The sequence below is a fragment of the Apodemus sylvaticus genome, chromosome 19, assembly GCF_947179515.1.
Source record: "Apodemus sylvaticus chromosome 19, mApoSyl1.1, whole genome shotgun sequence".
NCBI lineage: Eukaryota > Metazoa > Chordata > Mammalia > Rodentia > Muridae > Apodemus > Apodemus sylvaticus.
In genome coordinates this window covers 54,081,339-54,106,743 of record NC_067490.1, presented here as the reverse complement: position 1 = coordinate 54,106,743, position 25,405 = coordinate 54,081,339, and the positions used below count along the sequence as shown (strand labels likewise).

General features: G+C 38.2%; 1 protein-coding gene across 1 annotated transcript in view; it reads right to left on the bottom strand.

Moving 5' to 3' along the window:
- Positions 1–21,253: 21,253 nt before the first annotated feature.
- Sim1 (SIM bHLH transcription factor 1) overlaps positions 21,254–25,405 on the bottom strand; it is an 85,130-nt gene continuing 80,978 nt past the window's right edge. Inside the window, exons 10-11 of the mRNA XM_052164086.1 lie at positions 24,051–24,450; positions 21,254–21,984 (exon numbers count right to left, since the gene is read on the bottom strand). Of these exons, the coding sequence (XP_052020046.1) occupies positions 21,254–21,984; positions 24,051–24,450 (1,131 nt within the window). The remainder of the gene's footprint in view (positions 21,985–24,050; positions 24,451–25,405) is intronic.

Here is a 25,405-nt window from a genome sequence, read left to right as displayed (position 1 = left end):
ATTAAGCTGAGGCTCTCGTGGTAGCCTGGGAGGCCAGGGGGATGTCATGTTTCCACTTTCTGAACTCAACACACACCAGCAAAGAGAAAGTCGTGGGCTTCCTCCAGGCTGCTGAGAGCCACTTGCAAATTAGAGTCTATAATTGGATCAACACTACCCAGCTGTGTTTGTTGCTAAATGGGTACAGAGAGAAGAGGCCCTTCTGGCCCCAGTGAAACTATCAGAGAGTGGGGGTAAAGCCTCAATCAGGCTTCTGATTAGACAAATAGTGATGTGCTCTCTTGAGCATCAGAGACTTTTACTTAAACTTTCTCCCGTGCTAGATAATGAGAAAATTGCGGGCAGCAACTTCAAGCATGCACACATATACTCATATTACTTCCGCTGGGCTCCCAGGTCATCATGTCTGAAAACTGGATGCTTTTCCTTGCTGTAGCTGAGCAGGCTGCATTCCAAGAGGACACATGACCTTTCCAAGTTATCTCACTACCCCATTCTCTCTCAGAAAGCTCTCTGGCTATCCCCCCAACAGCTCCAGTGCTAATATTGTCCTTATAGTCATTTCATGATTGACATATGCTCCTTGTACCACAATTGCTAAGCCAGACTTGCTTTTCCCACTGCATTCAGGCAGAAGCCTAGCACTTTATACTCAGAGCCTTACCCCAAATTATCTGACATCATTATTAGCTGATGAAAAGTCTGACTCATGACTCAGGTAACCTGAGAATGGTAGTCGAAAGCAGTAAAGATTTAGTGTTTTCATAAGTCCAAAGAGGAATAATAAGATACGAGGGAAGAGCAAATATTAGAAGTATCCCAGGCCCCTGCGCCTTTGTCCATTGCCAGGGTTACTAATTCCATGTTCTGAACACTGGAGTTCATATGTTGTTCCCCCTCCTAGTCCCCCCTCCCAGAATTCTTCACCACATCTCTCCTCCTCTTTGCCTCTGAGAATGTGCTCCTGCCCACTCACCCACCTCCTTTACCCACACCCTGCTGTCTCACCCCCACCCCAGCATCCCCACTCCCTGGGGCATCAAGTCTCTTCCGGATTAGCTGCATCATCTCCTACTAAGGCCGGACAAGGCAGTCCTCCATTACAAATGTTCCAGGGTCCATGGACTAGCTAGCCCATGCATGCTCTTTGCTTGGTGGCTTAGTGTCTGGGAGCTCTGAGGAGTCTGGGTTAGTTGATACTGTTGGTCTTCCTATTGGGTTGCCATCTGCTTCTGCTCCTTCAATCCTTTCCCTAACTTTTCCATGGGGTCCCCAACCTCAGGCCAGTGGTTGGCCATAAGTATCTGCATTTGTCTCAGTGAATTACTGGTAGGGCCTCTCAGAGGAAAGTCATGCTAGTCTGCAAACACAACATGGCATCAGGAATGGTGTCAGGGTTTAGTGCCTGCCCGTGGGATGGATCCCATGTTGGGACAGTCACTGGATGACCTTTCCTTCAGTCTCTGCTCCATTTTTGTCCCTGCATTTCTTTTAGACAGGAACGATTCTTGGTGAAAAATATTGCAGGTAGGTGTTTTCCCCATCCTTCCACTGTCTATCTACTGGAGATGGTCTCTTCCAGTTCCATCTCCCCACTGTTGGGCATTTCTGCTAAGGTCATCCCTACTAAGTCCTGAAAGGCTCTCATATCCAAGGTCTCTGGGATTTTCGAGAGGGCCCTCCACCCCCACTTCCCACAGCTGCATATTTCCATTCATTCTCTTGGCCCTCTGGGTTTCTCTCCTGTTTTTCCCATACTTGATCCTGCCCTCCCTCTCCTCTCTTCCACCCAGGTCCCTCACTTCCTATGCCTCTCATGATTATTTTCTTCTCCCACCTAAGTGGGATTGAAACATCCTCTCTTGGGCCTTTATTCTTGTTAAACTTCATACAGGCTATGAGTCCTTGGTATTCTGTACTTTTTGGCTAATATCCACTTATCAGTGAGTACATACCATGCATGTCATTTTGGGTCTGGATTAAATTGCTCAGAATGATATTTTCTAGTTTCATCTATTTGCCTGCAAAACTTATAATGTCTTTGTCTTAAAGTTCATGACTCCAGCAAGTGAGATTAAGTCACGTGAAGTTGGAAGATAGGTAAGTGACATCATTCCTTCAAACTTCACTCCCTATAAAGGGTTTTATTCACTGGTGACATCTTAGCTGAAAAGGCAGTGTCCTTTAGAGGACTCTTGCACTGAGGCCTAGAAGAAACAGTCTTGCACCCCACTGCTATTTCCCCCTTTCCCTTCAGAGGGTTTGGGTTTGCAGCTTCCTTTCCAGGTCAAATGTATCAGGAGGAAATGGTATGTTTCTGCTTTCTCTCTGGGCACCAGAGCAGCATATTTTATAGTGAGCCACAGATGCTAAATTGTTTGCATCCTTCTTCAGATGTTGCTAATTTACATTGTCTGTGGCAAATAAAAAGATAAGTACAATCATATTGCAAATACATCATACTATGATAAATCTGTAGGCTTCTTTCTCTGAGTCTTCTCCACCTCGTGGAATTTATATTGTAGTCATAATAATGTCAGACCTGCACTATGAATATCTTCCTGGTAATTATGCCTAGTTTGTAAAACAGTCCCCATTTATGAAGACAGCATTATGGTATGCTTGATTATCCCCTAAATAATTCTGTAAGCATAAAACATGCTGAATAATGCTGGGATTCCACTAAAGAGCTGCAATAAAAATAAAGCTATCACATACATTCCAATGTTGTTTTCCCTTCCACAAAGAATGTTTTCAATAAAATGCCGTGTCCTCTAAACCCTTCTTAACTAACAAGCCCACAAATTTCAATTCTTACAGGGCAACACTAGAAACAGGCATTACAGAATTTAGACCAAAAAAAAAAGCCAAAATGATATTTCTAATGATTAAAATAGTAATTGTAATAAATGTTTATTGAGTGAGAACTTATAATCTCTCAGGTAATGTGCTTCCATGTTTTAATGACATTGTTTTTATTATCCTTTATTAATTCTTCAAGGTAGATATACTTTTCACCCCATATTAAAGTTGAAAATATTCTCTTGTGTTCTAAGTATTTTGCTGATGACAAAATAAGATCTTGAGATCATATGCATTTAAGGTATGCAAACTAATTTCTCAGCTCCCAAATGCCCCAAAAACAGAAATGGAAAACAGTTCCTGTAGTCAGGCTCCCAGCCTATGTGCCCATCAATTCCTTTTTATTTTAATACAAACAAGAAAGACCAAATTAGAAGAGTTACATTGGAGGATTTTATAGTCAGAATCCTTATGTCAACTTCATAAAGTAAATGTCTATACATTGTTCTCTAGTCCAGCTCAGCTGCTTTGGTCCAGAAAGGCCATAGTAAAGCCATGCAAGACTATCACAATGGACCTGACATCCAGCCCTTCCTTACCTCAGCCATACTTTCACTGCTGCAGGCGTCTTAGAAAGGTAACCATAGCAACAAAGTTCACCATCTAAACATGGTCTTTTATGACTAGAGCAACCAAAGAACCACTTGCCATCCAAATAGCCCTGGCATTTTAAAACCTTAATTTTGGTTCCAAAGATTAATTGACAAGCAATTTGACAGAATGTACAGTTCTAAAGAACATATGTGGACCTATGACAGCATCTGGAATGTCAGTATTCTATCAGGACAGTTGTCTGTAGTGGGACCTGAATGTGAATCTAGAAAGTCCTATGAGTTGGTGGGAATATCAGTGTTGGGATCAGACCACTAAGAGTAAGAGATTCAATTTTACTCAAATGAACTTAAACACATTAATAATTATGATAGACTGAAGATACTAGAGTGTAATCATTGTTTATCATATACCAAAAAGGACAGATCATATTTCCCCATAATTTAAATTTTAAAATCTAGTGCTATAAAAAAAATTGAAAGGCTAATAGCATCATTAAAAACTACAGTTATTCCTACAAAAAACAACCTTAAATCTTACTTGATATAATTAAGTTATCTGGTATCTTCTATATAAAGCAACCTGAAATTACATGAATAGCACTTATGTTATCCCACACCCCAGGACATTACCACAAACAAAATCTCACACTTAACAAAAAGAAAATGACTCCATGTGACTTGGAGGAAATGGGAAACATTAGCACAGATCTCTACAAATGAATGTTTTTCTAATCAATTATAATTTATTAAGTGAAATTTGATTCAAAATTAATATTTCAAGGTTTATGATATTCTAATTCTTTCATATTTAAAAGATTTATATTTATCATTACCCTCACAGTTATTTTTAGAGAGAAATGAAGCAAAAAAAAAAAAACCCAGTTCAATTCATTTCTTCCAATATAGCCTTCTTGGACTGACTGATTTAAACCACAGATAAAGTCTCCTCTAGTCTCTTTCTCCCTGGAGCCTGAATCCAGAGAGACTCTCTCAATGTATGCTCAGCCACCAGCTACCGAAAGTCACTTAAGTAAACACATGGGCACCTTGGTGAAAGCAATTGCATGGTCTGAATACCATCAACTGACACTTCTAGTCAGTGACCCTCTCAGGTCTCAGAAATGGTCTTTTCAAATTCCAGGTCTTGAGGTATTGATTTCAATCAGCAGCTTTTCCTAAGAGCATCATCTCAAAAATAGCCCTGTCACAATTCTACTATCTCATCTTCACTTCATCTGGGCTTTGTATTCCTGTTTGAAACCATTTCATGAGATGACACCAGAGGCTTTTACCGAGGCATTGATTGAGCGTGAATCATACATGAGTAGTAGAATTTATTCTTCTGTATATGGGAAAATGTCCATATTTAAGTTTAGTGGAGGAAGGTTTGAGATTTAACAAACGAAATATTTTTTTCTCTTAGGAAAATATAATGTCAACATTAAATTATAGTCATAAAGCCTGCAAGCTTGCGGCTGACCTGGTGACAAGCCAGCATCAGTTTTACCTTTATGTGACATATAAATGACATTCAAGAAAAAACACCAGAAAGATGTGTGTGTGTGTGTGTGTGTATCTATGTTTCTGTCCCTGCCCATGTATGTACAATTGACTTAAACAAGAAACATAATGATTTCAATGTAATTTTTCCTTACTGGTCATCACATCTATACTTTTTCTGAAATTGTAATTATAAGCTACCCAACAAAGCTTTATTTGATGGCAGTGATGAAAGGGATATTCACTTATGGGATTGCAAAGGATTCTAAAAATTCTTGGCTTGCTTTTCTAACAATAATTTTCTGGTAAAAGAAAAGTCAAAGTGTTTCTTTCTACTTAAAGAAAATGAGTCAACATTAAATGCTTTCTATGTCCTATGGATACCTTTGAAAATGTAATCCAATGCACACATGAAGAAATTCATTTACAGGTATAAATAAATGATTTGTCAGTAAAGAACTGAAATCCAGGTCTTCAGAGAACAAATATGGGCACAAATTTAGCATCTATTGCTTTCTGTCACTATCTGTGGTGTGATGCATTGGTGACTGAATGTTAGGTACCCCATGCCTGTCCATATGAAAATAAAGTCAGCAACAAGGAACTGAATTACAACTAGCAATGTAGTGGAAATTAGACAGTTAAACTTTACACATTGAAATGTAGAAATATACATAAATTATATATATATGTATATATGTATATTTGTATCCAAAGCTCCTCATATTCATATTCATATACATGTTTATGTCACAAAGCAAGAATTTTTCACCTTAGGGAAAAAATGTTTCAAGTTAAAATAAATAACTATTCTGCTTGCCAAAAGGCATTTCATAAATTTAAGCATCCACCAATAATATAAAAGAATTTATAATTTTAAAATTTTTAAGGAAATACATTTTAAAATTGTGAAACAAACACTGCTGTTTACAATGGACAATCATTAAAGGAATTGATTCCCAAATAGCACCAGGAGAGAGCTAGCCTCCCAGGAGTGTAGACAATCCTGTGAGCGCAGGTAAAAGCACTACTGCTGCTCAGAGGGTACCTCCAAGAACCCTCAGGACACAGGAGCCAAAACGTGGACTGGAATAGGAGCCTCCAGCTTACCATCTGCACCAGAGCTGATCATGTGCCACAACACTACATACACAAATACCACCAGGAGAGAGCTGATCTCCCAGGGCTACTGACACAGAGGATTGAAGCCAGAGACAGGAAGCCCACCTAACACCAGAGATAACCAGATGGTGAAAGGAAAGGGGAATAACCTAAGCAACAGAAGCCAAGGCTACTTGGCATCACCAGAACCCAGTTCTCTCACTACAGCAAGCCCTGATACCCCAAGGCACCAGAAAAGCAAGACTGATTTAAAATCACATCTCATGATGATGATAGAGGACTTTAAGAAAGACATAACTCCCTTAAAAAAATATTAGTCTGGGCTGGCATTTGTGTTCTTTCAGGTCTGTAGAAGATCTGCCCAGGATCTTCTGGCTTTTATAATCTCTTGTGAGAAGTATTGTGTAATTCTGATAGATTTGCCTTTATATGCTACTTGACCTTTTCCTACACAAGTACACAGGTAGAAGCTCTTAAACAGGAAACACAAAAACAAACAAACAAAAATAACAGTAGGGGAACCTACTGTTACTGCTCTGCTAAATGAATATTGTATTGAACCAACTTCTAATGAACTTATCACTAAACCCAAAGGTATTTCTTTAAGGGAGTTATTCATGTCCTCCTTTTTTTCCTTTTTTTTTTTAAATTTTATTCGATATATTTTTTATTTACATTTTAAATGATTTCCCCTTTTCTGGTTCCCCACTCCCCAAAAGTCACATAAGCCCCCTTCCCTCCCTCTGTTCTCCCACCCATCCCTTCCCACTTCCCTGTTCTGGTTTTGTCTTATACTGCTACACTGGGTCTTTCCAGAACAAGATCCTGTATCATCATCATGAGATGTTATGTTTAAATCCCAATCTTGCTTTTCTGGTGTTGGAGTGTCCAGGACTTGCTGTGATGACAGAACTGGGTTCTGATGATGCCACGTAGCCTTGGTTTCTTTTTCTTAGGTTCTTGACCCTGCCTCTCACCACCTGGTTTTCTCTGGTGTTAGTTGGTCTTGCTGTCTCTGACCAGAACTTGTCCCTCCTGTTGGCCTGTGACTCTGTGATCTAAAGTGTATCAGCACTTCTGGAGAGACCAGCTCTCTCCTGGGCAGGATATGGGTGCAAGGGCTATGGGACATCTTTAGCTCCAGGGCACAGATGGAGACCATAAGGATCCTGTCCCAGCTGCTCAGCTGTTCCTGTGCCCTGTGCACTCCAGGGGCTCCTGCTTTGGACAGTTTTGGGAGCAAAAGTGTTGATCTCACCCCTGGGCTTAGAAGTGAGAGCACTCCTGGGAGACCAGCTCTCCTGGCAGGATTTGTATGCAGAGGGCTGTGAGACAGCCTTAGCTCCAGGTGCAGATTGAGACTGGCTCAATCATATCTATAAATAACCCCACTAATATTCATTGGTTTACCACATTGGACTTTGGTGATTTCCATATTTTGCTTTGTTGCCAGTTAGTATCTGTAAACAGTTGTTCAGGTCTCTATGGTTTCTTCCATATGTAGAATTTAGGAGAAAAATAAAGTGCATAGAAGTAAATAAATGGGACAGGGAATAAGATAATAGGGTAATCATGCAAGCAAATGTTATCTAAGTACACTATGTGCATGTATGAAAATGTCACAATGAAACCCATTACTTTGTATAAGGAAAATATGCTCCAATAAAAATAAATGAAACAAGAAATCAGATTAGGCTAAATTCATATTGGTGGAGAGACACTGAAATATGCAATGAATTGGATCACAAGTAATTTTTAGTTTGGTCAGTGTATATGTATGTGTGTATATACTTGGGAAAAGAATTAAAAATTCTATTGCAATAATGCAATAGAATATAAAACTTCTAAAGAAGGAAATCTAGCCAAAATTAATCCAAAGGAATAGGAAAGAGATGGTAAGATTGCACCAACCTGGTTGGGAATTCGGCTGCCCAGCAGAGTGATCAGCATGTGGAAAAGGTCCCAGCAACATATACCATCAGCACTCCCTGAAGGAGCAAACAGGCATCACCTGGTTCACAGAGACAGTCTGGGGCAAGGCACATTAGGCCTCCAAGGGCACCCAAGATGAGGGCAGCACATCAGCAATCTGTGACAGGGGAAACCCAGCCATCCAGTGTTGTGAAAATAACCTGACATCCTCACAGCAGGCTCAAACACCAGGCAGATGCAAGACCAACTAAAGCCAGAGATAACAAGATGGCAAAAGGTAAACATAGGAACTCTACTAACAGAAATCTAGGCAATATGGCAGTGTCTGAACCAAACTCTCCAACAACAACAAGTCCTGGATACACCAACACACCAGAAAAACAAGATTTGGATTTAAAATCACTGGTCATGATGCTGCTAGAGGAACACAAAAAGGACATAAATGAATCTCTTAAAGAAATACAGGGGAACATGAATAAGCTAGAAACCCATATAATGGAAAAACAAAAATCACTTAAAGAAATTCAGGAAAATAAGGCTCAAGAGATAGAAGCCAATAAAGAAGAAATGAAAAAAAAAAAAGAAAAGAAAAAAAAACCTTAAAGAACTGCAGGAGAAAGAGAGTCAAATGGCAGAAGTCATGAAAGAGGAAACACAAAAATCTCTTAAAGAATTAAAGGAAAACACAAACAAACAAATGAAGGAACTGAGCAAAACTTTGGAGATAGAAAACCTTGGGAAGAAATCAGGGGCCATAGATGCAAATAGCAACAACAGAATTCAAGAAATAGAAGAAAGAATCTCAGATGCCAAATATACCATAGAAACCATTGACTCAACAGTCAAAGAAAATGCAAAATGTAAAAAGCTTGCATCCCAGAACATCCAGGAAATCCAGGACACAATGAGAAGACCAAACCTAAGGATTATAGGTATAGATGAGAGTGAAGATTTACAATTGAAAGAGCCAGCAAATATCTTCAACAAAATTATGGAAGAAAACTTCCCTATCCTAAAGAGAAAGATGCCCATGAATATGCAAGAAGCCTACAGAACTCCAAACAGACTGGACCTGAGCAGAAATACCTCCTATCACATAATAATCAAAACCCCAAATGTACTAAACTAAGAAAGAATATTGAAGGCAGTAAGAGAAAAAGGTCAAGTAACACATAAAGGAAGACCTATCAGAATCATACCAGACTTCTCACCAGAGGCCATTAAAGATAGAAGATCCTAGGCAGACCTCATGCTGACTCTAAGAGAACACAAGTGTCAGCCAAGACTACTATACCCAGCAAAATTCTCAATCACCATATATGGAGAAACCAGGATATTCCATGACAAAACCAAATTTATACAATATCTTTCAACAAACCAAGTCCTATAAAGAATAATAGGAGAAAAACTCCAATACAAGGAGGGAAACCTCACACTGGAAAAAGCAAGATAGTAACCTTCTTTCATCAAACCCAAAAGAAGATAATCACTCAAATATAAAAATAACATAAAAAATGACAGGAAGTAATAATCACTATGATTTAATATCTCTTAACATCAATGGACTCAATTCCGCAATAAAAAAAGACATAGACTAACAGAGTGGATAAGGAAACAGGACACTATATTTTGCTGCATACAGGAAACACACCTCAGTATCAAAGACAAAAACTACCTTAGAGTAAAAGGCTAGAAGACAATTTTACAATACAATGGACTCAGGAAACGAGCCAGAGTAGCCATTCTAATATCAGATAAAATTGACTTTTAACCCAAAGTCATCAAAAGAGACTCTGAGGGACACTTCTTGCAGGTCAAAGGAAAAATACACCATGAAGAACTCTCAATCCTGAACATCTATGCTCCAAATGCAAGGGTGCCCTCATTCGTAAAAGAAACTTTAAAAAAGTTCAAAGCACATATTGCACCTAACACAATAATTGTGGGTGACTACAACACTCCACTATCCTCAATGGACCAATCAGGACAACAGAAACTAAACAGGGTCACAATAAAACTAATTGAAGCTTTGGACCAATAGCATTTAACTGATATTTATAGAACATTTCACCCTAAAGCAAAAGAATATACCTTGTTCTCAGCACCTCATGGTGCTTTCTCCAAAATCGACCATATAATTGGTCACAAGACAGACCTCAACAAATATAAGAAGATCGAACTAATCCCATGCCTCCTATCAGATCACTATGGAGTAAGAGTGGTCTTCAATAGCAACAAAAACAACAGAAAGTCCACACACACATGGAGGCTGAACAATACTCTACTCAATGACACCTTGGCCAAAGAAGAAATAAAGAAAGAAATCAGAGATTTTTTTAGAATTTAATGAAAATGAAGGCACAACATACCCAAATATTTGGTACACAATGAAAGCAGTGCTAAGAGGAAAACTCATAGCACTGGGTGCCTCCAAAAAGAAACGGGAGAGAGCATACACTAGCAGCTTAATACCACATGTAAAAACTCTGGAACAAAAAAAAGTTAATTCACCCAGGAGGAGAAGAAGACAGGAAATCATCAAACTCAGGGCTGAATTCAATCAAGTGGAAACAAAGAGAACCATACAAAGAATCAACAAATCCAGGAACTGGTTCTTTTAGAAAATCAACAAGATAGATAAACCCTTAGCCAGACTGAGCAAAGGGTACAGAGAAAGTATCCAAATTAACAAACTTAGAAATGAAAAGGGGGACATAACAACAGAAACTGAGGAAATTTAAAAAATCATCAGATCCTACTAGAAAAGCCTATACTCAACACAACTGGAGAATCTGGAGGAAATGGACAATTTCCTAGACAGATACCAAATACCAAAATTAAATCAGGACCAAATAGATCATCTAAACAGACCCATAACACCTAAAGAAATAGAAGGGGTCATAGAAAGTCTTCCAACCAAAAAAAGCACAGGACCAGATGGTTTCAGTGCAGAATTCTATCAGACCTTCAAAGAAGACCTAACACCAATACTCTTCAAACTATTCCACAAAATAGAAACAGAAGGAACACTACCCAACTCCTTCTACAAAGCCACATTTACACTGATACCAAAACCACACAAAGATCCAACAAAGAAAGAGAACTTCAGACCAATTTCCCTTATGAACATCGATGCAAAAATACTCAATAAAATTCTTGCCAACTGAATCCAAGAACACATCAAAACGATCATCCACCATGATCAAGTAACCTTTATCCCAGGGATGCAGGGATGGTTCAATATAGGGAAATCCATCAATGCAATCCACTACATAAACAAACTCAAAGAAAAAAATCACATGGTCATTTCATTGGATGCTGAAAAAGCATTTGACAAAATTCAGCATCCTTTCATGCTTAAAATCTTGGAGGGAACAGGAATTCAAGGCCCATACCTAAACATAGTAAAAGCAATATACAGCAAACCAGTAGCCAACATCAAACTAAATGCAGAGAAACTTGAAGCAATCCCACTAAAATCAGGGACTAAACAAGGCTGCTCCCTCTCTCCTTATCTTTTCAATATTGTACTTGAGGTACTAGTTCAGGCAACTAAACAACATAAGGAGGTCAAAGGGATACAAATTGGAAAGGAAAAAGTCAAACTATCACTATTTGCAGATGATATGATAGTCTACCTAAGTGACCCAAAAAACTCCACTAACTGACTAAGTGACTAAAAAACTCCTACAGCTGATAAACAACTTCAGCAAAGTGGCAGGTTATAAAACCAACTCAAGCAAATCACTAGCCTTCCTATACTCAAAGGATAAGCAGGCTGAGAAAGAAATTAGGAAAATGATCCCCTTCACAATAGCCACAAACAGTATAAAGTACCATGGGGTGACTCTGACCAAACAAATGAAAGATCTATATGACAAGAACTTCAAGACTCTGAAGAAGGAAATGGAAGAAGACCTCAGAAAATGGAAAAATCTCCCATGATCATGGATTGGCAGGATTAATATAGTTAAAATGGCCATTTTGCCAAAAGCAATATACAGATTCAACGCAATACCCATCAAAATCCCAACTCAGTTCTTCATAGAGTTAGAAAGAGCAATTCTCAAATTCATCTGGAATAACAAAAAACCCAGGATACCTAAAACTATTCTCAACAACAAAAGAAATTCTGGGGGAATCAGTATCCCTGACCTCAAGCAATACTACAATGCAATAGTGTTAAAAACTGCATGGTATTGGTACAGTGACAGGCAGGCGGATCAATCGAACAGGATTGAAGATCCAGAAATGAATCCACACACCTGTGGCCACTTGATCCTTGACAAAGGAGTTGAAAACATCCAGTGGAAAAAAGATAGCCTTTTCAACAAATGGTGCTGGTTCAACTGGAGGTCAGCATGCAGAAGAATGCGAATTGATCCATCCTTATCTCCTTGAACTAAACTTCACTCCAAGTGGATCAAGGACCTCCATGTAAAACCAGACACACTGAAACTAATAGAAAAGAAACTGAGGAAGACTGGTGAGGACATCGGTACAGGGAGAAAGTTCCTGAACAGAACACCTATAGCTTATGCTCTAAGATCAAGAATTGACAAATGGGACCTCATAAAATTACAAAGTTTCTGTAAGGCAAAGGACACCATCAAAAGGACAAATCGGCAACCAAAAAATTGGGAAAAGATCTTCACCAACCCTTCATCTGATAGAGGGCTAATATCCAATATATACAAAGAACTCAAGAAGTTAGACCCCAGAAAACCAAATAACCCTATTTAAAAAAGGGGTACAGAGCTAAAGAAAGAATTTTCACCTGAAGAACATTGGATGGCTGGGAAGCATCTTAAAAAATGTTCAACTTCATTAGTCATTAGGGAAATGCAAATCAAAACAACCCTGAGATATCACCTCACACAAGTCAGAATGGCTAAGATTAAAAATTCAGGAGACAGCAAGTGTTGGCAAGGATGTGGAGAAAGAGGAACACTCTTCCACTGCTGGTGGGGTTGCAAATTGGTACAACTACTCTGGAAATCAGTCTGGAGGTTCTTCAGAAAACTGGGCACCTCACTTCCTGCTATACCACTCCTGGGCATATACCCAGAGGATTCCCTAGCAGGTAATAAGGATACATGCTCCACTATGTTCATTGCAGCCCTATTTATAATAGCCAGAACCTGTAAAGGACCTAGGTATCCCTCAACGGAAGAATGGATGCAAAAAAATGTGGTATATACACAATGGAGTACTATTCAGCCATTAGAAACAATGAATTCATGAAATTCTTAGATAAATGGATGGAACTGGAGAACATCATACCAAGTGAGGTAACCCAGTCTCAAAAGATCAATCATGGTATGCACCCACTAATAAGTGGATATTAGCCTAGAAAATTGGAATACCCAAAACATAATCCACACATCAAATGATGTACAAGAAGAATGGAGGAGTGGCCTGTTTCTGGAAAGACTCAGTGTAGCAGTATAGGGCAATACCAGAACAGGGAAGTGGGAAGGGGTGGAGGGGGAACAAGGGGAGGGAAGAGGGCTTATGGGACTTTCGGGGAGTGGGAGGCCGAAAAAGAGGAAATCATTTGAAATGTAAATAAAAAATATATCAAATAAAAAAAAAAAAAGAAAATGTCCCCAAGAAAACAAGCAAATATCAGGGGCTAGGGATACATGGTTGAGTGGTGTAGTGCTTGCCAAGCACACACAAAGCTCTACGTAGTATCACAATGCTTTTAAATCAAATATCATAAGGAATCTGTGACTACACACATATTAAACTTCACACATCAAAGAAGAAAGGCAGAATGTGTTCAAGGGGACCACAGGGCTGGCCTGGCTCTCTTTTTTTGGATTTGGTTTTTTCGAGACAGGGTTTCTCTGTATAGCCCTGGCTGTCCTGGAACTCACTCTGTAGACCAGGCTGGCCTCGAACTCAGAAATCCACCTGCCTCTGCCTCCCAGAGTGCTGGGATTACAGGCGTTTGCCACCACCACCCGGCATGGCCTGGCTCTCTTAAGGCTGGTGTTTGTATCAGTATAACTGAAGAAGAGCAACCTAGTACTTAGGAAATACACGGGGTCTGCTGGAGTTGCCTTTTATTGGACGAGCTGACTTGATTTATGAAGCCATCATTTAGACACGGCTTTCCTTCTGCATATGTAGTATGATTATTATTACATACAGAAAGCAGAACAAACCACAGTATTGTTCTATATCAAATGTGCTGGTTCAAGTTTTCATCTCCATCACTTCCAAGCTTTGTGATTGACCAACTTAAGCACTCGAACCTCTGTTCCTTCAATAATAAAATAGAGAGAGCTGGAGTCCGCTTTTCTTGTAGGAAGAGATCTTCTCACTAACTTCTATAGTGAACTAACTTTGGTTTAGCATTTGATACACTAAGTACAAGTTTGTGTAAGTCTGATATTTAATAACTGACCATTGTTCTTTTTAAAAGTAAATTTATTTGGAATGAAAATATAGAGTCATCTCTGCCATTTCTTCTGGGAAGAGGAAAGGAGGCGGGGCAAGATTCAGGAAGGTTGTTCTCTTATAGTACAGGAGAACTTGGCCTTGATATGACAACCTTCCCTGGCAACAGTGACAAAACCCAGGTGTTAGTTCCAATCTATGCCCTATGAAGAGACAGGGAATATTTTATTAAATGATTATTCAAAGAACTTATATTTTTTTCAAGTATGTGAGAAAAAGGTATATGAGTGTTTTATGCTTACAATACTCTACAATGAGAAAGGATATTGGTCTCTATCTACTTTGTCATGTCCCCTATCTTCCTGCCTTATTGGGATGTGAATTTATTAAAGAGGTGGGGCCTGGGAGAAAGTATTGCAGTCACTTGATGGCATGTCCTCAACTCCAGTCAGGATGTGCTGCCTTGCCAAGGCCCCATAAACATGGAGCCAAATGATTCTGGACTGAAACCAAGAGAAAATTAACAGAAGCTTTCTCTTTATAAACTGTCTCAGGTGTTTGTCATTGTGACAGAAGGCTAACACAATATTCAATAAATATTATGGATTAACTTGGAAGTACAGTTATTTTGGAAAACAGGGTAGGTAAACATAAATTTATCATTGAAGTAAAAAAACACTAAAACAAGTATTTCTTATAAAATGTTGGAAAATATCTGATAAGTGTTTCACTGGTGATAAACATATTGATAGTGTTGGTGTTCTGCTATTTTGTTTGGCTTCTTTTTAAAAAAAAAAAAAAGCTTTGCAAAATACAAGCAACATCATTCCTACTGAATTTAAACAACACTGTCTAGGTTTGTGAAACTGGGCAGTAACATTATCTGAAATACACTATTACAAATCATAAATCTTGGGTTATAGAACAAGGAAACCATGAGGCTCACAAAAATTACCTAGGAAAACTATTTGTTTTTAACTCCTAATTTTGAACTTTCAAGGTGCTTGGAATGCCAAAACAAAAATTATACAGATATGATTTTTCATGTGCTTTTGAATGACAACATACTGAATCATCATCTGAAAAGTATAGGTTTTTTTCCCCTCTTAGGCGCTGAAGAAGTAACCTGTACCTGTGAATTGTATACTTAGTAAAGCGTAGTGAGAAATTTGCTGATGCATGGGGTCCGCACCAGATGCGGTCCTAGAGAGACAGGAGATGTGGACACATGCCCCGCCCCTAGCCCAGAAGCAGTCTACAATTGATAACTACTTGCAAATGAAAATTTAGTTTCCTCCAAGGGAGTTCCACTGGAGAAACAAACCACTCTTAACTGCTTAACCACCACAGGTGTGTGTAGACAAAGACCACAAAATGAACACCACAGCATCCTTGCAGATTCTTTTTTTTTTTTTCATATTAAGTCAGTATGTTTTATTGTTGCTGTTCTTTTGGCTTTTGGATTTTAGTTTAGGGTGTCCCCCGCCCTCATATTACAGGTTCTTCTTGTGTATTATAGCTTTTGGCTTTATGAGATTCCTTTCCTGAGTATGTGAATGTGTATGTGTCTTTATATCTATGTGCAATTCTAGTGCTTGTTTATTTATCTTATTTTATTATTGTTCCTTAGATGCCAATTTATTTTCTAATGAGAGGCAGAAAATGTGTGAAACTGGATAGAGGTAAGATAAAGAGGAATTGAGAGGAGTTGGGAAAGGCACAGTCAGAATATATGGGAGCTTGTGGAAGGGAAACTGGGAAGGGGGATAACATTTGAAATGTAAATAAGTAAAATAACCAATAAAAATGAAAAAAAAGAAATGAACAAAAAATAAAAGAAAAATAAGTTCTGATGCAAATATCCTGAGGACACACTAAGAAAGTATGCTCTGCTCTGGTGTCTAACAATAGACCCTTTGTAGACAAGTTACTATGTGTACATAAGCTGGTGGTCCTGTGTCTCTGTGCTTAGTGTGTTTGCAGAGAGTTGCCCAACCCCACCAAACCAGAGCTGTCATTTCTGCAGAGCACCAGTCTGGCTAACAAATCTCTTTTGTCCTGTGAAGAATCTTCTTTTGATGAATAACTCAGACTCAAACTGCATATTGGTAACTATATTTTAAACCAAAAATTCCTCACATAATAAATACATTTTATGCACATTAACTTCAATTTTACTTCAGAAAGCTATTTACAATATAAATAATTATAAATGGGACACTTTGCAAGATATCATTGACATAGCTATTATTTCCTACTTTACATTCCAAAGTAAAAGTTCAGATTACAAGTTTATACTACAATATCACTAAAAACTATACATTGCAAGAGGGTATTTCGAACCAGTATCTTCTCTCACAAATATAATCCTTTTTATATCATGTCAGTCAAAAAACAAGCATAAAATATTTTATTTTTCTTGAAGTGCCTCTAGTTTGTTTCTTTCTCTTTGAAATCTGTTACTTTGAAAAGAAGTGACAATTACTGTAAAAATTTGTCCATGCCAATTTCATTGCTTTTGAAATATAAATACATCGTAGTTATTGGGTAGAAATTGACTAGATATGTCTAAGATTAGCAGATTAGGACAAAGTCCTCCTACCTAGGTTATGAAGGCAAGTGCACACAGCAAATCCAAGTACATAAAACTACAATGCTTAGATTAAAATTATCAATTAGGATTTCTTTTGCGAATCATACATTCACATGACATATAGCACATTTTTAACTCCTCAAAGTAAGATAGAAGCATAGTGTGTGTGTGTGTGTGTTTGTGTGTGTGTGTGCTTTCTGCACAGTTTTAAAGAAGGAAATTTGAACAAATGTCCATACAGAATTGAGTGTCATCTTATCTTTTGAATTTAAGCACTATCCGTACAACCTTTGCGCACAAGAACCACACAAAACTTTCCTCCAAGAATATTTTCTATTTATGATATACTTGCATGTATCAGCTGTTCTGACACCCACTTAAAATTTAGAATGTCTTATGTACCATGTATTTTCACAGTAAGAGTTAGCCAACAGATTTTACCTACAGTGAAATCCTTATTCATAAAAACCTGGCATTTACATTAATTCTCAATTACATATTTAGAGGACTTTCTTTCTTAAGTCATTCACAAAATTGGATGTGTGTCTACATCTATTATTTGAATGAACTAAGATCCCAAATCTAGACATTCAAAATTTTTGACAAGAATTACTAATATCACGGTGGTAAGATGAGGGATTCCCAGTCAAATACTCAGTTCTCACTCTGTCAGTCCCAATTTCTGCTATTACTAATAGATCATACAAATAGCTTAGTTGTTAGCATGTTTTGAGAGAAAGAGACAGAGAAATACAGAGCAAGAGATAAAGTTATAACATAACAAGACTGTATCCAGTGTTGCCAGACATACTATCACTTACATTACCTAGATGTTGGATGGATGGAAATTTCATTTTATTTTAAGATATCTATTCATATTTTCTAAATAATCTTGTATTAAAATAAACTCCATTTAAATAAAAGAAAGGAAAATGGAACATATTATCCTTTTTAGGAGATCTCATTAAAGATTACTTTAAGTGAGACTCTCTGCCCAAAGGCAGTATACAGACAGCATTAAGAACAGTACATGCTGGGAATACTCTAGCCCTATAAACTATAACCAGGAAATAAGAAGTGGTTTTCTGTATAAACACTGAAGGAATTGTTTATTGCATCCTGTCTTTTGTGTGTTTATCAGTTCTGTCTTGTACAGGCAAATACAGTTTTTAAAAAGCTATCACATTAGATTTTGCATGTGGTGTCAAAAGATTTGTGAAGTTGAAGCACACGTAAATGTCTGGCTACAGTGTTTCTGACCTTAAAAATATATCAAAAAATAATACATCAACTGTATGTTTTCAGAAATAATTTTAACAGAATTTTCCCAAGGAAAATTTGGGAAACATGTATTTCATGGTCATCCACAGTTTTACATTTTATCTTGGTAAAACAAGCAAATGAGCACCGGAGATATTCTTACTTTTTCTAGATAGAATGGGCTTCATGGAGACTAAAGAACTGTGTGTGTTGTTCTTGTGTAATTGTATGTAACATGATTTTATGAATCCCCGAGGTGGGAGAAGGAAACATGCTTCCCAGGATTTCCAAGTTTTCAGTAAAGATAGGAAAATCAAGGATTAAAAATGAAGCAAATTTAAGCTTAACTAATTAATTGATTTAGTTATTGGGAATGTATTTATTTTACATCCCATTTTTTTACATCCCATATTTTTAAGACAGATGGCACATTCTTTATGAGCAAATATGTTCCTGTACAGAACAAAATAATGTAGGTTACAAATTCATTTTATATATCTACATGAACAGTAAGAAGTCACCTAATTGTGAAGATCAATTGATTTGGGATCATTTATAATAATCATGCCATTCAGTAAAACAATGTAAGCTATATATATTTTGAGTTTATGAGTCATTTTATGCAAAATTATAAAATTGCCACTGCAAAATGGACACTTGTTTAATGGTTAATATATTTTAAATGGGCTCATCTACTAACATTGTTAATCAAAATGTGATATAAGTGAATCTATCTTCCTTTAAAAATATTAGTTATGGCATTCTGGGAAGCATAGTTCCTCCTTATTAGGCTTTGTCTGTGGAGGTCACAATTTATTCTTGTATGAATTATTCTCTACATAAAAACTCTGCTGGAATTCCTTTAGTGACAAGCACCTCTCAGAAGGTACCTCTGATCCACTAATGTATACCTACCCAGCAATAGAAACTACTTGTAGAGATTTTCTGCCCAAAATACATATTTATCAAATATTTGTCTGATCTATAGAATTCTGTAAAACCTTCACCATCCTGAAAACCTCCCTCATGTTGAAACTTTATTCAAATAACCTGTCCTGTGAGTTTCTTTGACACAATTTTCTCAAAATTGTTGAATATTTTTCTTATGGAATTAAAATTTTAATTTTAATTTTCCTTTGAATATTTTTCAAAGTTATTTAAGTACATAAACTATATTCCCCACTGATTTGTGCATTTCCTAATTTTCATTGACAATGTTGTTCTGTTATGCCCAAGAAGTAGTGTTTAATTTTATGTAGTCTCTTCTCTCATGTACAAGTAACTCATTATTCAACTCCCAACTTACTGTCTTACAGACGGTCACCAAATGATTGTGTTGAGTGACGAAAATACAGTACTTATCCCTGAGTGTCCAATGCCGTGTAAAGTTTTCATAATTATCAAATCCACCCCCTCCTTAAATATGGCAAGAGTAACAGGCGTGGGAATTCTAAAAAATATTATCTATGAAACTTTTCTAATCATGCATGTCATTTTTCTTTGAATACTAGAGAACAGTGTATTAAATAAATTTTACTATTTTTTTTCTCGCATAAATTTCTAGCACCTACATTTGGCTACATCTTAAGAGAAAGTTGCCTGTAACTCTTCCTGCCTGAAGGAGCCCACACCTTGCTTAAATAACAAAGTATCTAGACCTCTGCTTATGAATGGAGAATCCGGTACCATCAGTCTTGGAAATTTATAGCAGAGTTTTAACTGCTTACAAGTTTACTTTCAGCGTACCAATGAATCCCAGAACCATGGACAAGAGCTGCCTTCCAGACCAGCTAGCCAAGACCCATGGACTGTGAGCAACGCATCTATGAGCCCCGAATCAAGTGAAAGGCAAGGTCAGAATGGAGACCTTGGCATATGATTCACTTGACTTTCTACTGTGTCACATGGACATATGAGCAAGTATGTTGTCTTGTTTACAAACAGCAAAGAAAGTCAGCATTTTCCCTGTGGCTTCCACACACACTCTTTGAACCACTTGTTTGTCTGCCTAAGCTTTTATCTTAGACTTTCTCCTGAGACTTTCCACATACTGACACACTGGCCTATCTGTGCTCTGAGATGTTCTTAAATGCTTATCCTGTTGCCATGTAGTGCTTGACAGATCTTTTTTGGTTATTTGTGTACTTACCAGCATTTTGTCTGGGTGAACTGATTTAAATTTATTTAGTATCTTCTGTATAGTAGCCGCCAAAATGTTTGCCTCCACCTTAAAAGTTGTTTAGAGATTTACTAACACTCTGCTCTGTCCTTTCCTTCACTGAGCCACTTAAAATTAAGTAAATCATATTTTTTATGTATCTCCCAACATATCAGTGGTATGACTTAGAAAATTCCTTACTGTTGTGCCAATACAATACTGGTCTATGTCTAACTCAAAAGCAAGTGGAACATCACCTTTTCCTGATTGCTTACAATGGATACCAGGTAACACATTGGTGTACCACAGCCAGAACCATTTCTCTAATTTATGCCTGAACCAAATGAGTAGACTAGTTTGAAATGATGAAGAAGAAATTGGTTTATGAGATATATCCCATTCTTCCTTAGTTATTTTGGGAACTGGTATTTCTTTGCGATCAATAAGGAAAAGAAGGCATTTGTATATTTATGCATGAGAAGTGTACATAGCAGTTTGTAAGCAGCATATGAGCTGTGTGTATAAGTTCTACTAGATTGTCACAACACAATGATTTTTATCCATCAGCCCTTCCATATAGTATATATGCTTAATTTGCATTAGTATTTTTCAATTCAAATGTATCAATTATAGTTCCTCTACAATATGTGGGCAATTTCTGTATACATTTTAGCTCATTTACCTGTGTATAACCTTGAATGTTGATACTGTTTTCTTAGATTTCACAGGAACTAATATCAAATAACCCTAAAATTTAACTTAGACTTTCTAACAATCTGTGGCATAGTAAATGCTGTTAATGGGGTATTTAGACTATAAATATGTTTCAGAGACCCTTGAAGAACAAAATATTTTAGAAAAACATCAACTTCCATTGGTTATTATAACAGATGTTCCCTTGTGTCCTTGTGCTGGGTCTGGTTGCATCCTTAGATGGGAAGTTACATCAAAGTGTGAGCCATTGCAGCCCAAGGAATAGTTTCTAATCGTCTCACTGTCATATAAATGTTCCAGGGCATAGCCAGTTAATGTATAGGCATGCTTATCAAAATACTGCCGGTGGGAGCCAAAACAGTTTGGAGAGATGGCAGGATGGTCTCCTGCAGTCTGATGAGGAGACATATCTGAATGTAGATAGTCTTTAGCCAGGATTAAGCTGGACTTTGTAATGCGATCAGAACTGGGACTACTTATCCGAGACAGTGCAGTGGGGCTGTTGTCATAGTCGTTCTCATGAGGGCTGAGCATTTTTCCCTCTCTCTGCTGGATATGGTCACATGGAGAAGAGCTGGCAAGAGCAGAGCTGTGGCAGACCTCACCTGCCTGTGGAGGCTGTTGATAGTTTGCAAAACAGAGGGAGTGTTTTTTCCCAGCTCCATTAATGGAAGCCAGCTGGTCTGGAGAGGCTTTCCTTAGCTGTAATCTGTTCTCTTCCTCTTTAATCATCTGCTGGGTAGCTCTTATGAGAGTTTCAATTTTGCTAGGTTCGTGTGGGCTATTTTGATACTGTTCGGTGCGGTATCGGTCACCGGATTCACTGGCTGACCCAGGGTCTGGCGAGCTGACCACACTATCTTCATCCCAGTGACCTCGACCTACATCACACACACAAAAAAAAAAAAAAAGCAGGTGGTGTCAAAATTCACACACACAAGTACATTTCTCTCCTGGAAAAAAAATCTTACATTTTTTATTTTAATGCAATGTTGAAGATAGAAAGAGGTCTATATGACAGAATATTGGCATTTGTACTAGAATTCAGATGAATGTTGGATTCATATGTACTGTAATCTGTACTTTAATTGCAGATAATATTTATAAAATTTTCTTAGAAGATAAACCTCACTCATGGGTTGAGAGTATCAATTAGTGATAAAGTTAAGTGCATTCATACTTCTCTGTATGTTATTGAACCTATACATCTACAAACTAGTATGAGAAAGATGAATGCAATTTGGTTTCTGCTATTTTCTAGAACACACTTACATTACATGGATGCATAGAAGTTTTTTTTAATCTACTTTAAAGAAGACAAGTGCATAAGGTGAACTATTATATCTTAAATGAATCATAATTCTAAGTTTATTTTAAATAAAGCTCTGTTAGTTTTTAGAAAATTAGAAGTTCACAAAAATGTTTGTATACGGATTTATGGATGGATGATGATTTAGCTATAGAGTCATAATCAAAAAATATAAATACTTAGTTAGCAATAGTAGAGCAAACACATTAGCTTCAGAGTAAACACATTAACAATGGAAACTCTGGTTATTTCTGAAACAGAAACATATTGCATTCCTGAAGCAGGCTCCTGAATATTAGTATTTTTCTGTAACAACCTGTTCTGAACAAAAGAGGCAAGTCTAACTAACCCTGACGAGTAATGTATGCAAAATACATTTCACAAACTGAATTACCCTCAGTCTGAAATAAAATTTTAAACAAAAATAAAATCAGGTAGGGACATAACAGATTTGTAAACTGCCTATGGTGGCAGAGTAGCCTTACATCACACAGACCATTACTTCCTTTCTTCTTTTCTTCTTTTATTTCTAAAATTTTCTTCCAAACCATATGGGTTAAGCCAGAGTTTTTCTTCTCACCTTTATCTACCAAGTAATTGCTCTTTGCCCTAGATTTCCATTGCCAGACTACAGAAATGTTCCTTGGTGCATAATAGATTGTTAACTCAAAGGAAAAACAGAAACATAAAAGGCAGCAATGGAAAGAAGTTAAACTTGTTCGCAGACGCCTTTGCAAACAGGGCCTTGTGCAAAGGGCCCATGGCCTCACATGGCTCTCGTGCTGAGAGTAGGGGTATTGAAAGGGCCTTCACAATGACACTGACTTTTAATAAATGGGGAGATCATCAAAGATCCACCTAGATCCACATTTAGAATTGCCAGAATAGTCTCTTCTTAACACATTTTCTTTGAAAAAAAGTAATTACTAAAGTAATTTACTTTTACTTTGTAATTTACAGAATAATTTAGTTTGAAGAAAGTAGTGCCAATTATCAAAGCTTTAACCCTAATGTCCTTCTTTTTTTTTTTTTCCGGTTTTTCGAGACAGGGTTTCCCTGGCTGTCCTAGAACTCACTCTGTAGACCAGGCTGGCCTTCAAACTCAGAAATCCACCTGCCTCTGCCTCCCAAGTGCTGAGATTAAAGGTGTGCACCACCACTGCCTGGCGTGATGTCCGTTTCTATGGGCTGGGGAAACCGTATATCTAACCCAAGATGAAAATCCTGGCGCTTCCTATACCTTTTCTCAGTTTGGTGTTTTGGTTGTCATAGATGGGAGGCAGTTTCTGGTAACTGATTCCAAGAAAAGCTAAACATCTATAAGCAAAGTCATAGTCCACTAAACAAAAGGTGTTCTTTCCAACATATCAATGGCACCCTCACTGATAAACAGCTGCTGTGTGAGGACACTACGGAAAATGTCATGGAAAAAAAAAACCTAAATACAACTACAAATTCAATAAATTTATAAATCACTGAAGCTTAAAATATAATCTTTACGGTTTTTAAAATGAGAAATGCACTTTGTTCTGGTCTGACATAAATATGTTAACACTACTAAAATACACTTAAGCTGAACGGACTCAGTGTACATTTTACAGCCTCCATCTGGGAATCTGGTGATCTTCACGCCCTTACCGTGGATTCTGTGGACAGAGGTGATGTGCGGCATGCAGTTCTCATAGGCTTCTCTGCTCTCCGGGGAGGCCTTGGTAAGCGGTAAAGCTGCCCGAGCACCCCACCAGGGGTCTCTCCCAGCAGGTGACGCTCCCAGGAAGTACCTGCCTGCCTCGCACCGCCCTCCCTCGCAGGCTTGGGTGTGGAAGTGCCTGTCCTCCACCAGCCTGGAATGATCCAGAGCAAAGCCATAGCAGAGCGAACTGCGATCTGGGAACTGCCTGTATGCACAGGACAGCTCGTGCTGAGAGCCAGGCCTCTCTGGGTCCAGAAGCTGTGGGGAGGCAGTATCAGTCAGGGGACTTCCACCCCACTGGCTGTCATGGTCAGATTCAGATCTCTCAGTGTGGAATCCTGAATACTGAAACCAAAGGGACAAGGGACAACATCAATAGTAAATAAGTCAACTTAAACAGAAACAGACTTCATTCTGTAAGTGCCAAAGGTCGCACAGGCCTAAGGCAGCCAAAATAAGACTCACTGTATCATTAAGGATTCAACAATTTAATTATCTAATTCCTATACAAAAAAATCCCCTGATTGTTGGAAGAGATAAAAATGATAGCAAACATCAAAGCCCTAGGCACTGAATGAATGAACTACCCCTGGTAGTTCTAATAATCCTTCTCTAGTGTAATATCAGTGTCCCCAGTGTGATGTCAGTGTCCCCAGTGTAATGTCAGAGTCCCCAGTGTAATGTCAGTGTCCCCAGTGTGATGTCAGTGTCCCCAGTGTAATGTCAGAGTCCCCAGTGTGATGTCAGTGTCCCCAGTGTAATGCCAGAGTCCCCAGTGTAATGTCAGTGTCCCCAGTATAATGTCAGAGTTCCCAGTGTAATGTCAGTGTCACCAGTGTAATGTCAGAGTCCCCAGTGTAATGCCAGTGTCCCCATTGTAATGTCAGTGTCCCCAGTGTGATGTCAGTGTCCCCAGTGTAAAGTCAGAGTCCCCAGTGTAATGTCAGTGTCCCCAGTGTGATGTCAGTGTCCCCAGTGTGATGTCAGAGTCCCCAGTGTAATGTCAGTGTCCCCAGTGCAATGTCAGTGTCCCCAGTGTAATGTCAGAGTCCCCAGTGTGATGTCAGTGTCCCCAGTGTAATGCCAGTGTCCCCAGTGTAATGTCAGTGTCCCCAGTGTAATGTCAGAGTCCCCAGTGTAATGTCAGTGTCCCCAGTGTAATGTCAGAGTCCCCAGTGTAATATCAGAGTCCCCAGTGTAATGTCAGTGTCCCCAGTGTAATGTCAGTGTCCCCAGTGTGATGTCAGAGTCCCCAGTGTAATGTCAGAGTCCCCAGTGTAATGTCAGAGTCCCCAGTGTA